The sequence below is a fragment of the Babylonia areolata genome, chromosome 11 (genome assembly GCF_041734735.1).
Source record: "Babylonia areolata isolate BAREFJ2019XMU chromosome 11, ASM4173473v1, whole genome shotgun sequence".
Lineage (NCBI taxonomy): Eukaryota > Metazoa > Mollusca > Gastropoda > Neogastropoda > Buccinidae > Babylonia > Babylonia areolata.
The window spans coordinates 2,359,191-2,373,432 of NC_134886.1; the positions used below are offsets into that span (position 1 = coordinate 2,359,191).

The 14,242-nt window shown below is 44.8% G+C and overlaps 1 protein-coding gene across 5 annotated transcripts in view; it reads right to left on the reverse strand.

The window, feature by feature from the left end:
* The window catches only part of LOC143287453 (protein mono-ADP-ribosyltransferase PARP12-like), a 56,142-nt gene that overhangs the window by 13,174 nt on the left and 28,726 nt on the right, over positions 1–14,242 (reverse strand). For all 5 annotated transcript variants that reach the window (XM_076595452.1, XM_076595453.1, XM_076595448.1 and 2 more), the window contains 5 exons: positions 13,365–13,474; positions 9,891–10,078; positions 4,798–5,017; positions 1,552–1,748; positions 153–387 (listed from right to left, as the gene is read on the reverse strand). In XM_076595452.1, the coding sequence (XP_076451567.1) occupies positions 153–387; positions 1,552–1,748; positions 4,798–5,017; positions 9,891–10,078; positions 13,365–13,474 (950 nt within the window). The remainder of the gene's footprint in view (positions 1–152; positions 388–1,551; positions 1,749–4,797; positions 5,018–9,890; positions 10,079–13,364; positions 13,475–14,242) is intronic.

Here is a 14,242-nt window from a genome sequence, read left to right on the forward strand (position 1 = left end):
ATATCATATACCATATCATACCATATCAAAGCATATTATATACCAGACCATATCAAAGCATATCATATCATATATCTTACCATACCATATCATATATCACACCATACCATATCATACCATATCCTATCCTATCATACCACATCGTATCTTACAGGGCTTAGGAATCTGTGGGCAGAGACGCCTGATGCTCTTGCCTGCTCCTCCTCCTCCACGTCATCATCATTGGCTTTGTGACTGTACGCAACTCGTTGTCCTCCTGATGCTGTTGCCGTGTGGCGCCATCTGTCCTCCTTGTCGCTGGAGTCATTTCCCGTGTCCTCCTCACCGCCGACGCAGTTCCACGTTCCTCCTTCATCGTCATCATTGCTGCCGTCAGAGGGGGAGGACCTGAGGAAATAATCTTCCTGTCAGCAGGTGGCCTTTTCCTTTATTATTGACTCACTTGTGAAAACAAAGTGAGTCCATGTTTTAACCCGGTGTTCGGTTGTCTGTGTGTGTGTGTGTGTGTGTGTGTGTGTGTGTGTCTCTGTGTGTGTGTGTGTGTGTGTGTGTGTCCGTGGTAAACTTTAACATTTTCTCTGCAAATACTTTGTCAGTTGACACCAAATTTGGCATAAAAATAGGAAAAATTCAGTTCTTTCCAGTCATCTTGTTTAAAACAATATTGCACCTCTGGGATGCCCCCCCCCCCCCCCCCCCCCGAAAAAAAAAAGAAAAAAGGAAGCCTAATTATATGCAAACTGCATTTACTATTATATTTATATTTTTTGTATTCTCTAAACTTGGCACTTTGATCTGATATTCTGACCCAACAACAAGAGGAGTCATTATTATCATTTTTTGTTCAAACAGGAACTTCTTTTGCTAAGCATGGAAGTTTTATTTATTTTGCAAACGTTTTGGTGCAGACAGTAAAAAAGGGAAATTACTCTGTAATTAATGCTAGGGGACTTAATTTATCACAAGTGAGTCTTGTAGGCCTTGCCTCTCTTGTTATCATCATTATCATAATCATTACAGTATTATCATTATGATTCTTATCATCATCGTCATTACTATTATTATTATCATTATTATCATTATTATGACATTCTTCTTCTTATCATTGTTATCTTTATCATCATCATCATTATCAACATCATTATCATGACTTTTATTCCTCTTTTTCTTCTTAGTATTGGTTTTTAAGATTTATTTAATTAATTTATTTATCATAACTTTTTTGTCTTTTTTTTGTTTGTTTGTTTTCAAGACATTCACAAGACATGCCTCAAAACATTATTGAAAAAAACACACACACAAAAAACAAACAAACAAACAAAAAACCCAAAGAAAAAAGAAAAACAAAAAAAAAAGGGAAAGAAATTGAAAAGAAACAGAACCCAAGATACGACCTCAGTCCCAGTTCAGCATCTTCAGTCTTCACACACACACACACACACACACACACACACACACACACACACACACAAAAAAAAAAAAAAAAAAACCAAAGAAAAAGAAAAGAAAAGAAAAGAAAAACACAACAACAAAAGACAGTGAGATACACACCCCGAATCGAGTTCTGCCCTATCCTTGCTCAGCACAAGCTTGGGCCGCCTCCTGACCTTGAACTTGCTGCTGGTCTTGAGGTTCTTCAAGCGCTTCTTTGCCAAGTCCAGGACCCAGCCACCACCCATGGTTACAGTGACGGCGCCCATCTGGTGATTCTCCTCCAGCGTCTCACTCGTCATGCTCAGCCTCCCTGTCTTTTCACCAAAACACAACAAAATCATTAAAAGTCACACCAAGTCTCCCTGTTTTTACACCAACACCACAACAAAATCATTAACTGTCACAACAAGCCTCCCTGTCTTTACACCAAAACACAACAAAATCGTTAACTGTCACACCTAGCCTCACTGTCTTTACATCAAAACACAACAGAATCGTTAACTGTCACACCTAGCCTCACTGTCTTTTCACCAAAACACAACAAAATCATTAAAAGTCACACCAAGTCTCCCTGTCTTTACACCAAAACACAACAAAATCATTAACTGTCACACCCAGCCTTCCTGTCTTTACACCAAAACACAATAAAATCATTAAAAGTCACACCAAGTCTCCCTGTCTTTACACCAAAACACAACAAAATCATTAACTGTCACACCCAGCCTTCCTGTCTTTTCACCAAAACACAATAAAATCATTAAAAGTCACACCAAGTCTCCCTGTCTTTACACCAAAACACAACAAAATTGATTAACTGTCACACCCAGCCTCCCTGTCTTTATACCAAATCAAAACAAAATCATTAACAGTCACACCCAGCCTTTCTTCTTCTTCCTCCTTCCCCTCCCATTAGATGAGCAGCCTGGTGACCTCGATGAAGGCTGCCGTCCGTCGCAGCTCCTCCAGGGTGCTGTACAGTTTGGTTTCCACTGCTGTTGGTGTTGGCCAGTACTTCCTCCTGGATGTTGCATGCGTCCTACAGTCTTGAAGGATGTGGTCAGTTGTCATTGGTCCCTCACCACAATGGCACTCTCCACTCTGTCCAACGCCACATTTTGTGTGCTTGTGGAGCAGGCGATTGTGTCCAGTCCTCAGGCGGAAGATCTTGACCTGTTCCGGTCGTTCCAGCAAATGATATCTGTCTTCTGGGTCATATTTGGGGTGCTGGAGGTGCTGCTTTATTCCTTGCTGTGCCTTGGTGATTGTCTTGATTTCATCGTATGACACCAGTTTGTTGGCCTGCTCATTCTGTGCACCGTCTTTTGCCAAAACGTCCGCTTTTTCGTTGCCTCTGATGCCACAGTGTGCTGGTACCCATTCTATCACCACTTTCTCCACTCTGGCACTCAGGGGAACAAGGGCTGAAGTGAGATGGTTCTGTTCTTTGCAGCGGGAGTTCTTGAGGGCTTGGAGCATGGAGACAGCATCTGAGAACAGCTCCAAGCCCTCAAGAACTCCCGCTGCAAAGAACAGCCTTTCACCTTTACACCAAAACACAGCATAATCATTAACTGTCATACAGTTTCTCTGTCTTTACACCAAAACACAACAAAATTGTTAACTGTCACACCAAGCCTCCCTGTCTTTACACCACTTTACACCAAAACACACCAAAATTGTTAACTGTCACACCCAGTCTCCCTGCCTTTACACCAAAACACAACAAAATCATTAACTGTCACACCCAGCCTTCCTGTCTTTACACCAAAACACAACAAAATCATTAACTGTCACACCCAGTCTCCCTGCCTTTACACCAAAACACAACAAAATCATTAACTGTCACACCCAGTCTCCCTGTCTTTACACCAAAACACAACAAAATCATTAACTGTCACACCCAGTCTCCCTGCCTTTACACCAAAACACAACAAAATCATTAACTGTCACACCCAGCCACCCTGTCTTTACACCAAAACACAACAAAATTGTTAACTGTCACACCCAGTCTCCCTGTCTTTACACCAAAACACAACAAAATCATTAACTGTAACACCCAGCCACCCTGTCTTTACACCAAAACACAACAAAATCATTAACTGTCACACCCAGCCTCCCTGCCTGTACACCAAAACACAACAAAATCATTAACTGTCACACCCAGCCTCCCTGTCTTTACACCAAAACACAACAAAATCATTAACTGTCACACCCAGTCTCCCTGTCTTTACACCAAAACACAACAAAATCATCCATCCCTTGACTGTTGTACCACAGTGAATGGAGACAAGCGTGGCACAAACTTAGAGTGCCTTTACTGCTTTATGTGTGCTTCTTAAGTGGTGACCCGACCTGTAAGCTGTGTCTGATCTCAGTGAAGTGACAGCCCTTCACTGACATCCTGACCTGTAAGCTGTGTCTGATCTCAGTGAGGTGACAGCCCTTCACTGACATCCTGACCTGTAAGCTGTGTCTGATCTCAGTGAGGTGACAGCCCTTCACTGACATCCTGACCTGTAAGCTGTGTCTGATCTCAGTGAGGTGACAGCCCTTCACTGACATCCTGACCTGTAAGCTGTGTCTGATCTCAGTGAGGTGACAGCCCTTCACTGACATCCTGACCTGTAAGTTGTGTCTGATCTCAGTGAGGTGACAGCCCTTCGTTGACATCCTGACCTGTAAACTCTATCTGATCTCAGTGAGGTGACAGCCCTTCACTGACATCCTGACCTGTAAACTCTATCTGATCTCAGTGAGGTGACAGCCCTTCACTGACATCCTGACCTGTAAGCTGTGTCTGATCTCGGTGAGGTGACAGCCCTTCACTGACATCCTGACCTGTAAGCTGTGTCTGATATCAGTGAGGTGACAGCCCTTCACTGACATCCTGACCTGTAAGCTCTGTCTGATATCAGTGAGGTGACAGCCCTTCACTGACATCCTGACCTGTAAGCTCTGTCTCATCTCAGTGAGGTGACAGCCCTTCACTGACATCCTGACCTGTAAGCTCTGTCTGATCTCAGTGAGGTGACAGCCCTTCGTTGACATCCTGACCTGTAAACTCTATCTGATCTCAGTGAGGTGACAGCCCTTCACTGACATCCTGACCTGTATGCTCTGTCTGACCATAGTGAGGTGACAGCCCTTCACACACGCACACGCATGCACGCACACACATACACACACACCTCTCAGACTATCCACAGTATCAAAACACATCAAGAATGGACACACACACACATACACACACACACACATGCATGCACACTCACCTCTCAAACTATCCACAGTATCAACAGACACCAAAAATGCATACACACACACACCTCTTTCCAGCTATCCACCCTGTGATCAAACACCAACCTCCTCAAAGCCAAACTCGGACCAGACACCATCCAGGTTTTTCCAGAACCACAACCACACCGTGGCAAGGTGGGCGTTGCTGCAAGAGCCGACCTTTGACCCCTTCATGCTTGGGTGCATGGAGGATGGGGTGGACACCCGACACACCCGGTACTGCTGTTTGGTTCCTGCCTTTTCCGCTTTCATGCTTCTGAACAACACTGTCATTTCCTCGCCGTGTCTAGGACAAAAAGAAAAGCCTTGTACCTGTCTTTTGGTTTTTGTGTTCTCTGCCGTCATTCTGTCGAAGTGCACTGCAATTTCCTTGTCCGTTCTGGGGCAGGAAGAAGAACCTTGTATTGTCTTTTAATTCTGGCATTCTCTGCCCATCATACTGCTGATGTTCACTGTAATGTCCTTGCATATCTAGAATCAAAAGAAAAGGACATTTGCTGAAGCTATGCACTATAATGTCCTTGCATATCTGTGGTGTGTGGTGTGTCCATCGAGATCGATGATGACCATCGTTGTCATCCAGCTGGGGGATGGGGGGAGGGTGGTGGTGGGGTGGGGGGGAGGATGCTCTTGAATCTATCTGTGAATGCGCAGATGGCTGAATAGTCCAATCTGCGCACGAAATGTTCGCTGACAGTTGGGGCAGACAAAGACAGGCATACCATTGTCAGGGAGCTATGCACTATAATGCCCTTGCATATCTAGAATGAAAAGAAAAGGGCATTTGCTGAAGCTATGCACTATAATGTCCTTGAATATCTAGAATGCAAAGAAAAGGGCATTTGCTGAAGCTATGCACTATAATTTCCTTGAATATCTAGAATGAAAAGAAAAGGGCATTTGCTGAAGCTATGCACTATAATGCCCTTGCATATCTAGAATGCAAAGAAAAGGACATTTGCTGAAGCTATGCACTATAATGTCCTTGAATATCTAGAATGAAAAGAAAAGGGCATTTGCTGAAGCTATCTCTCTGGTCTTTTTGTCTGCTGTCGTCTTGTCATGTGGTTTACACTGTGAAGCCTTTTCTTCATTTTCTGCACTTTGAATATGGCTCTCGCCCTTTCTCCTAAGTTTGACTAGGAAAAATCAAACTGAGCACCTGGTCATTCGGATGAGGTGATACACCAGTGGAGTGATGGCCTAGAGGTAACGCGTCCGCCTACGAAGCGAGAGAATCTGAGCGCACTGGTTCAAATCACGGTTCAGCCGCCGATATTTTCTCCCCCTCCACTAGACCTTGAGTGGTGGTCTGGACGCTAGTCATTTGGATGAGACGATAAACTGAGGTCCCGTGTTCAGCATGCACTTAGCGCATGTAAAAGAACCCATGGCAACAAAAGGGTTGTTCCTGGCAAAATTCTGTAGAAAAATCCACATCGATAGGAAAAACAAATAAAACTGCATGCAGGAAAAAATACAAAAAAATGGGTGGCGCTGTTGTGTAGCGACGTGCTCTCCATGGGGAGAGCAGCCCGAATTTCACACAGAGAAATCTGTTGTGACAAAAAGAAATACAAATACAAAAACCAAGATCTTGTGTGCAGCATGCATCTGGCACACTGGAAAAGAGCCCATGGCAACATAACTGTTGTCCTAAGGCAGAGTTCTGTAGATAGAAATCCACTCTGACAGGTACACAGATATATATATGTATATATATATATTGTGTGTGCGTGTGTGTTTATGTAAGTTTGTGCCTGCCTATGTGTGCGTATGTGTTAGGGTAGCTGTTAGATACACATGTGTGTTAAAATGCATGTATGCAGTGTGTGTGTGTATGTTTGCGTGTGTGCGTGCGTGCGTGTGTGTGTGTAATCACATTTTGGTGTGTGTATGTAACATAGATATAATGTTTTATGTTAAGAAAAGCGTTTTTGTAAAGCACCCAGAGCAGATTTCTGGATAGTGTGCTATATAAGTATCCATTATTATTATTATTATTATTATATATATCTATATACAAGCATGCATTTAAGGCATGACTAGTGGGTTGGGTTGTGCTGCTTTCAGGCATCTGCCAAGCAGATGAGGTGAAGCATATATGGATTTGTCTGGATGCAGTGATACCTCCCTGAGAGTGACTACTCTGCAGCAACAACAACAACAATGAACATGAGAGGCAAGGCCTTCAAGACTTACTTGTGATACACTTAAAAAGAAAAATCTAATCGTTAAAATGTGTTCTGTATTTGTATTAAAGCTTCGCGTTAAAAAAAGAAAAAAAAAGAAAAGAAAAAAAAGTCCTAACCAGATTCGAATTAAGTCCCCTAGCATTCATTACAGAGTAATTTCCCTTTTTTTTTTTACTGTCTGCACCAAAACGTTTGCAAAATAAATAAAACTTCCATGCTTAGCAAAAGAAGTCCCTGTTTGAACAAAAAATGATAATAATGACTGCTCTTGTTGTTGGGTCAGAATATCAGATCAAAGTGCCATGTTTAGAGAATACAAAAAATATAAATATAACAGTAAATGCAGTTTGCATATAATTAGGCTTCATTTTTTATTTTTTTTTGTGCCCATCCCAGAGGTGCAATATTGTTTTAAACAAGATGACTGGAAAGAACTGAATTTTTCCTATTTTTATGCCAAATTTGGTGTCAACTGACAAAGTATTTGCAGAGAAAATGTCAATGTTAAAGTTTACCACGGACACACAGACAGACAACTGAACACCGGGTTAAAACATAGACTCACTTTGTTTACACAAGTGAGTCAAAAAACCCTAAAAGAAACAGCTGTCGTGAAAGTTCTTTTCCCTCACTCCTCATAGGATGAAGAAGTTTCTGATTTGGTTTCTCAAGGAGGCATCACTGTAAATCCATATATGCTTCACCTCATCTGCTAGGAAGATGCCGGAAAGCAGCATAACCCAACACGCTAGTCATGCCTGGATGGGCAAAAGGGTGAACATTTTTTGTTTTGTTTTGTTTTGTCCAGTTGTCTCTATTTGGAATGTGCAGAGAGAGAAAATGTTCAAGAAAAATAACTCAAACGCACGCACGCACTCGCATGCACAAGCATACACGCACATTGAACCACAACAGCAGTTCAACGAGCTGAATGAAACAAACATAAAAACACACTAAAAGGAAATTTTCTATCAAAAATTACGTTTAAGTAACATACTTACCATGACCCACTAGTGCAGACTCTGGCAGGGGTCTGACATTCCTGTCCTGTGCAAATTTAAAACAACCACAACTTGGCATTAGTCTTTTCACACAAATACCCACACCCAGGACAAGAGGGACTGCATCGACGACCTGGCCAGTCAAGCAGAGGCAGCAGCCGGACAGGGGAACCTGAAGGACCTGTACCTGGTGACCAAGAAGCTGACAGGCAAGTTCCAGCAGACAGGCAAGCCAGTGAAGGATAAGAACGGGAACCCACTGACAACAACCGAGGAACAGCTGAAACGATGGGCAGAACACTTCAGGGAGCTGCTGAACCGCCCCGCCCCTGATGCACCACCAGACATTCCACCCGCAGAGACAGAACTGCCCATCAGCTGCGACAAACCCTAAAAGGCAGAGATCAAGAAGGCCATCATGACTCTGAGAAATGGGAAGGCTGCAGGGCCGGACGAGATACCAGCAGAAGCCATCAAAGCAGACATAGAAATAGCTGTCAACATGCTATACAGCCTCTTTAGCAAGATCTGGGAGAAGGAAGAGGTACCGGCCCAGTGGAAAGAAGGAATCATCATCAATCTGCCGAAGAAAGGAGACCTCAGGGACTGCAGCAACTACCGAGGGATCATGCTCCTGTCAACCCCAGGCAAGGTTCTCAACAGGGTTCTACTGGAAAGGATGAAAGAGGCCGTCGACCCCAAGCACCGAGACCAGCAGGCAGGCTTCCGGTGGAACAAATCCTGTGCCGACCAGATCGCCAACCTGCGCATTATCGTGGAGCAGTCGCTGGAGTGGAACTCCCCCCTCTACATCAACTTCATAGATTATGAGAAGGCCTTCGACAGTGTGGACAGAGAGATGCTGTGGAAGCTGCTGAGGAGTCCCAGAAAAGATCATCTCCCTCATCCGGTGCACCTACCAGGACGTGAGCTGCAGGACTGCCCACGCAGGCCAGCTGTCTGAAAGTTTCGAGGTGAAGACTGGAGTTCGCCAGAGGTGCCTGCTGTCACAATTCCTCTTCTCCTGGTCATCGACTGGATCATGAAGACCACTACAACAGGGAGGAACAACGGTATACAGTGGACACTCTGGACACAGCTGGACGATCTCGACTTCGCTGATGACCTGGTGCTCCTGTCACACAACCACAGCCAGATGCAGGACAAGACCACTCGCCTGGAGACCATGTCAGCCAGGACAGGGTTCAAGATCAACAAGAAGAAGACCGAGCTGATGAAGATCAACACCACTGCCAACACACCAGTCACAGTCGGTGGAGAGCCCATCAGGGAGGCGGAGTCTTTCATCTACTTGGGAAGCGTGGTTGACCAACAGGAAGGCACGGACCGAGAAGTCACAGCCAGAATCGGCAAGGCAAGAACAGCTTTCATCATGCTCAACAACATTTGGGCATCTGGAGCAATCAGTATGAAAACCAAACTCCGCATCTTCAACTCCAATGTGAAGTCAATTCTGCTCTACGGATGCGAGACATGGCGGACAACACAGACGATGCAGCAGAAGATTCAGACATTCTTCAACACCTGTCTGAGGCGCATCTACAAGATCCAATGGCAGAAGATCCGAAACGAAGATCTGTGGGAGCGAGCAGGACAGGAACCAGTGGCCAAGCAGATACTGCGGAGGAAGTGGGGCTGGATTGGACACACCCTCAAGAAGCCAGCGTCCAGCATCACACGTCAAGCCCTGACCTGGAACCCGCAGGGAAAGAGGAAGAGAGGCCGGCCTCACAACAGCTGGAGGCGAGATACCGAGGCAGAGCTGAAGCAGCAAAGGACCAACTGGACTGGAATGGCCAGAACAGCCCAAAACAGAGTGCGATGGCGAGGGGTCGTCGATGGCCTATGCTCCACCAGGAGCGATGGGCATAATGAATGAATAATGACCCACACCCACCTACACCCCCCCCCCCCCCACACACACACTATAACTGATACCCACCTGTCGGTGACAATGCAGTCAGTTTGATGTGGCAGACTGAAGGCTTTCTCCAGAGCTTCATTGCTGTCGTCTGGCAGACTGCACCACTCCAACGCCCCCTGGTAGTCGTCACCAGCTGCCGCAATTCTCCACAGGTAGCGCTGTGGGCTGTGCAGCTTGTTGCATTTGTCCCCAAATCGGCACGCCCCCTGCACATGACAGTGCTGACGTCAGGGTGCGTCATGCACACAGATGCCCAACTGCAGCAAAACTCAACACGCTAGTCAAGCCTTGAGTGCATGCACATTAACCCTTTGAGCCCTGACCACCGGTTTACCGGTGGTGGGGAGGGGTGGCAAAATGCCTGGCCACCGGTTGAGCAGTGCGTAAACACTTGTGTCATGTTTTGCTATTGGTTGACTTATATTGAAGAGCCAATCAGAAAAACCGTAATATTCCGATGCCAGCGAACGCAATACCAACATTGCCGCGCCCCCTCACTGTGTTTTGTGCATGTGCTTTGGATGAAAAAGATTGATTTCTACAATGAAGCGTGCAGAGTCTCAACCTGACACGCCTCCTTTGATCAACTGATTCTGCATGGTCAGATTCATTTTCAACATCACTATCTGTAGCAAAATCATCCGATTCGAATTCCACCTCACTGTCAGAGTAATCATTGTCATACTCTACTTCCGATAAATCATCAAGCACATCAATTACTTGCTGCATTGTGTACAGTTGTTTTCTCGCACGTTTTGCCCCTGATTTCTGACCTGACGGGCCAGGTGGAGACTCTGCACGCTTCAAGTGTTTACGCACCGCTCAACCGGTGGCCGGGCATTATGTCTTTTTTCTCTGCCACCGGTAAAGCGGTGGTCAGGGCTCAAGGGGTTAATTTGTGTACCTATCAGAGATGATTCCTTCCACAGAAATTTGCCAGAGGGCAACACTGGACCTCAGTCTGTCATCTCATCCGAATGACTTCACACTCAGTTTGATCTTCCTGTCATCCTTGAGAGAAAGGGTGAGAGAACGAATGGAACCAAGACCCTGACAGACACAGTATTGGCAGATAAGCACCTTAACTATTCAGCATTATTCCTACTGGGGGAAGATGTGAAAATGACAAGGAGGAATGGACACACCCACCTCTCATTATCAACAGAGGACACACCCACCTCTCAGCATCAACACACAGAGGACACACCCACCTCTCATTATCAACACAGAGGACACACCCACCTCTCATCATCAACAAAGAGGACACACCCACCCCTCATTATCAACAAAGAGGACACACCCACATCTCAGCATCAACACACAGAGGACACACCCATCTTTCAGCATCAACACAGAGGACACACCCACCTCTCATTATCAACAAAGATGACACACCCACCTCTCAGCATCAACACACAGAGGACACACCCATCTTTCAGCATCAACACAGAGGACACACCCACCTCTCATTATCAACAAAGAGGACACACCCACCTCTCAGCATCAACACACAGAGGACACACCCATCTTTCAGCATCAACACAGAGGACACACCCACCTCTCATTATCAACAAAGATGACACACCCACCTCTCAGCATCAACACACAGAGGACACACCCATCTTTCAGCATCAACACAGAGGACACACCCACCCCTCATTATCAACAAAGAGGACACACCCACATCTCAGCATCAACACACAGAGGACACACCCATCTTTCAGCATCAACACAGAGGACACACCCACCTCTCATTATCAACAAAGATGACACACCCACCTCTCAGCATCAACACACAGAGGACACACCCATCTTTCAGCATCAACACAGAGGACACACCCACCTCTCATTATCAACAAAGATGACACACCCACCTCTCAGCATCAACAAAGAGGACACACCCACCCTCTCAGCATCAACACACAGAGGACACACCCCCCTCTCAGCATCAACACAGTGGACACACACCCCTCTCAGCATCAACACAGAGGACACACCCACCTCTCAGCATCAACACAGTGGACACACACCCCTCTCAGCATCAACACACAGAGGACAGCTGAGGACCAGAGGGAGATAACTCATCACAAAGTCATTGGTGGTAACCCTGCTGGCAATGACACCATGGAACTAAGTAAAGACGGAGGCCTTGAAAAAGTTGGAGTATGCTAATGGGAAGAAGACAGAATAAAAAAATTAAAAAAAAAAAAAAAAAGGGGGGGGGGGGAGGAAAATAAGAGAAAAAAAAGAAAATGAAAACACAAACAAAAAGAAAAGACAACAGAAAGGAAGAGAATAATGATGGAAAAATTAAAGAGAAAGAAAAAAAAAAAAAAAAAAGAAAGAAAGAAAAAAAGAAGAATGTCTTCCTCGGATGCTGGGGCTGCCCTGCTCGTTTGTAGAACTTTCAAGCATCCAGTGAGTTCTCCTTTCCAAGAACAAAGAATGAAAAAAATAAGCAATGGAGGGAGGGAAGAAAGGGCTTAAGAAGTGAGTAAATATTATGTGAGGAAAGGAAGGAAGGAAGGAAATAAAGAAGGAAGGAAAGAAGGAAGTAAAGAAGGGAGCAGGTAAGTTCATAAGGAAGAAAGGAAGGAAGGAAGGAAATAAAGAAGGAAGTAAAGAAGGGAGCAGGTAAGTTCATGAGGAAGAAAGGAAGGAAGGAAGGAAATAAAGAAGGAAGGAAAGAAGGAAGTAAAGAAGGGAGCAGGTAAGTTCATAAGGAAGAAAGGAAGGAAGGAAGGAAATAAAGAAGGAAGGAAAGAAGGAAGTAAAGAAGGGAGCAGGTAAGTTCATGAGGAAGAAAGGAAGGAAGGAAGGAAATAAAGAAGGAAGGAAAGAAGGAAGTAAAGAAGGGAGCAGGTAAGTTCATAAGGAAGAAAGGAAGGAAGGAAGGAAATAAAGAAGGAAGGAAAGAAGGAAGTAAAGAAGGGAGCAGGTAAGTTCATAAGGAAGAAAGGAAGGAGGAGGAAGTAAAGAAGGAATGGAGGAAGAAGGGAAGGAAGGAGGGAGGGAAAGAAGGAAGGAAGGAAATAAAGAAGGAAGGAAAGAAGGAAGTAAAGAAGGGAGTAGGTAAGTTCATAAGGAAGAAAGGAAGGAAGGGAGGAAGTAATTTGTATTTGTATTTTGTATTTCTTTTTATCACAACAGATTTTTCTGTGTGAAATTTGGGCTGCTCTCCCTGGGGAGAGCGCGTCGCTACGCTACAGCGCCACCCACTTTTTTGTATTTTTTCCTGCGTGCAGTTTGATTTGTTTTTCCTATCCAAGTGGATTTTTCTACAGAATTTTGCCAGGAACAACCCTTTTGTTGCCGTGGGTTCTTTTACGTGCGCTAAGTGCATGCTGCACACGGGACCTCGGTTTATCGTCTCATCCGAATGACGGAAAGAAGGAATGGAGGAAGAAAGGAAGGAAGGGAGGAAGTAAAGAAGGAATGGAGGAAGAAAGGAAGGAAGGAGGGAGGGAAAGAAGGCAGGAAGGAAGCGGTCACCTTGAGATAGTAGAGGCAGATCTCCTCTGTTTTGGGTGGTGCTGACTGACCGCCGGCCAGTCTGCTGTAGGCAGAGGGTCGACTGGCAGACGGAGCCCTGGTGGCTGACCCTGCACACACACACACACACACACACACGCGCACGCACACACACACATACACACGCGCGAGCACGCACACACATACACATTGTGTCTTATAAACTTTAAGGTTTTATGACAATAAAAAGTATTCTATTCTATTCTATTCTATTCACACACACACGTGCCACGAACTAACATTCCTTGTTTGCCGATAGGCAGACTGGAAATTTTATGTTCATGAAGAAGGTTCGTTTTTTCCCTTATTGTCGGCGGTTTTTTTATTTTTCATTTTTAATTTTAATTTCATTTTTTTGGTACCTCCTCCTTTGCAAACAGGACGGTGGCCTTGAAATAATAATACACACACACGCACACACACACACAGGCTTAAGCAAGGGCGATAAAGAAAGAGAGAAATGAAAAATGAAACATTTTATTCAAATAATGGCCAAAGCCCATAGATGAAGGGGTGTGACACATGTACAATGAAATACACAATTTGTAACTGCCTTACTAATACCACAACGATATTCTACACATATACAGTAAAATGCACAGGCAGTAAAAAGTCTATGACATTATAGTGTTCAGTCTTTTCAAACATTTTCAAATATAACTGGCGAGCCCTTGAAGGCCAGTTTCATTTCTGGATGATATCAGCAATGGTAATTTAAAGCCACAAGGGCTGTCATAATAATTAGGTTCAACTGTCTTCAGTCTAAGGTCAAGCAGTGCAGAGCAACGACAAAAGATTGAAAAAGACAGAGAGAGAAAACGAACAAACGGATGAAATTT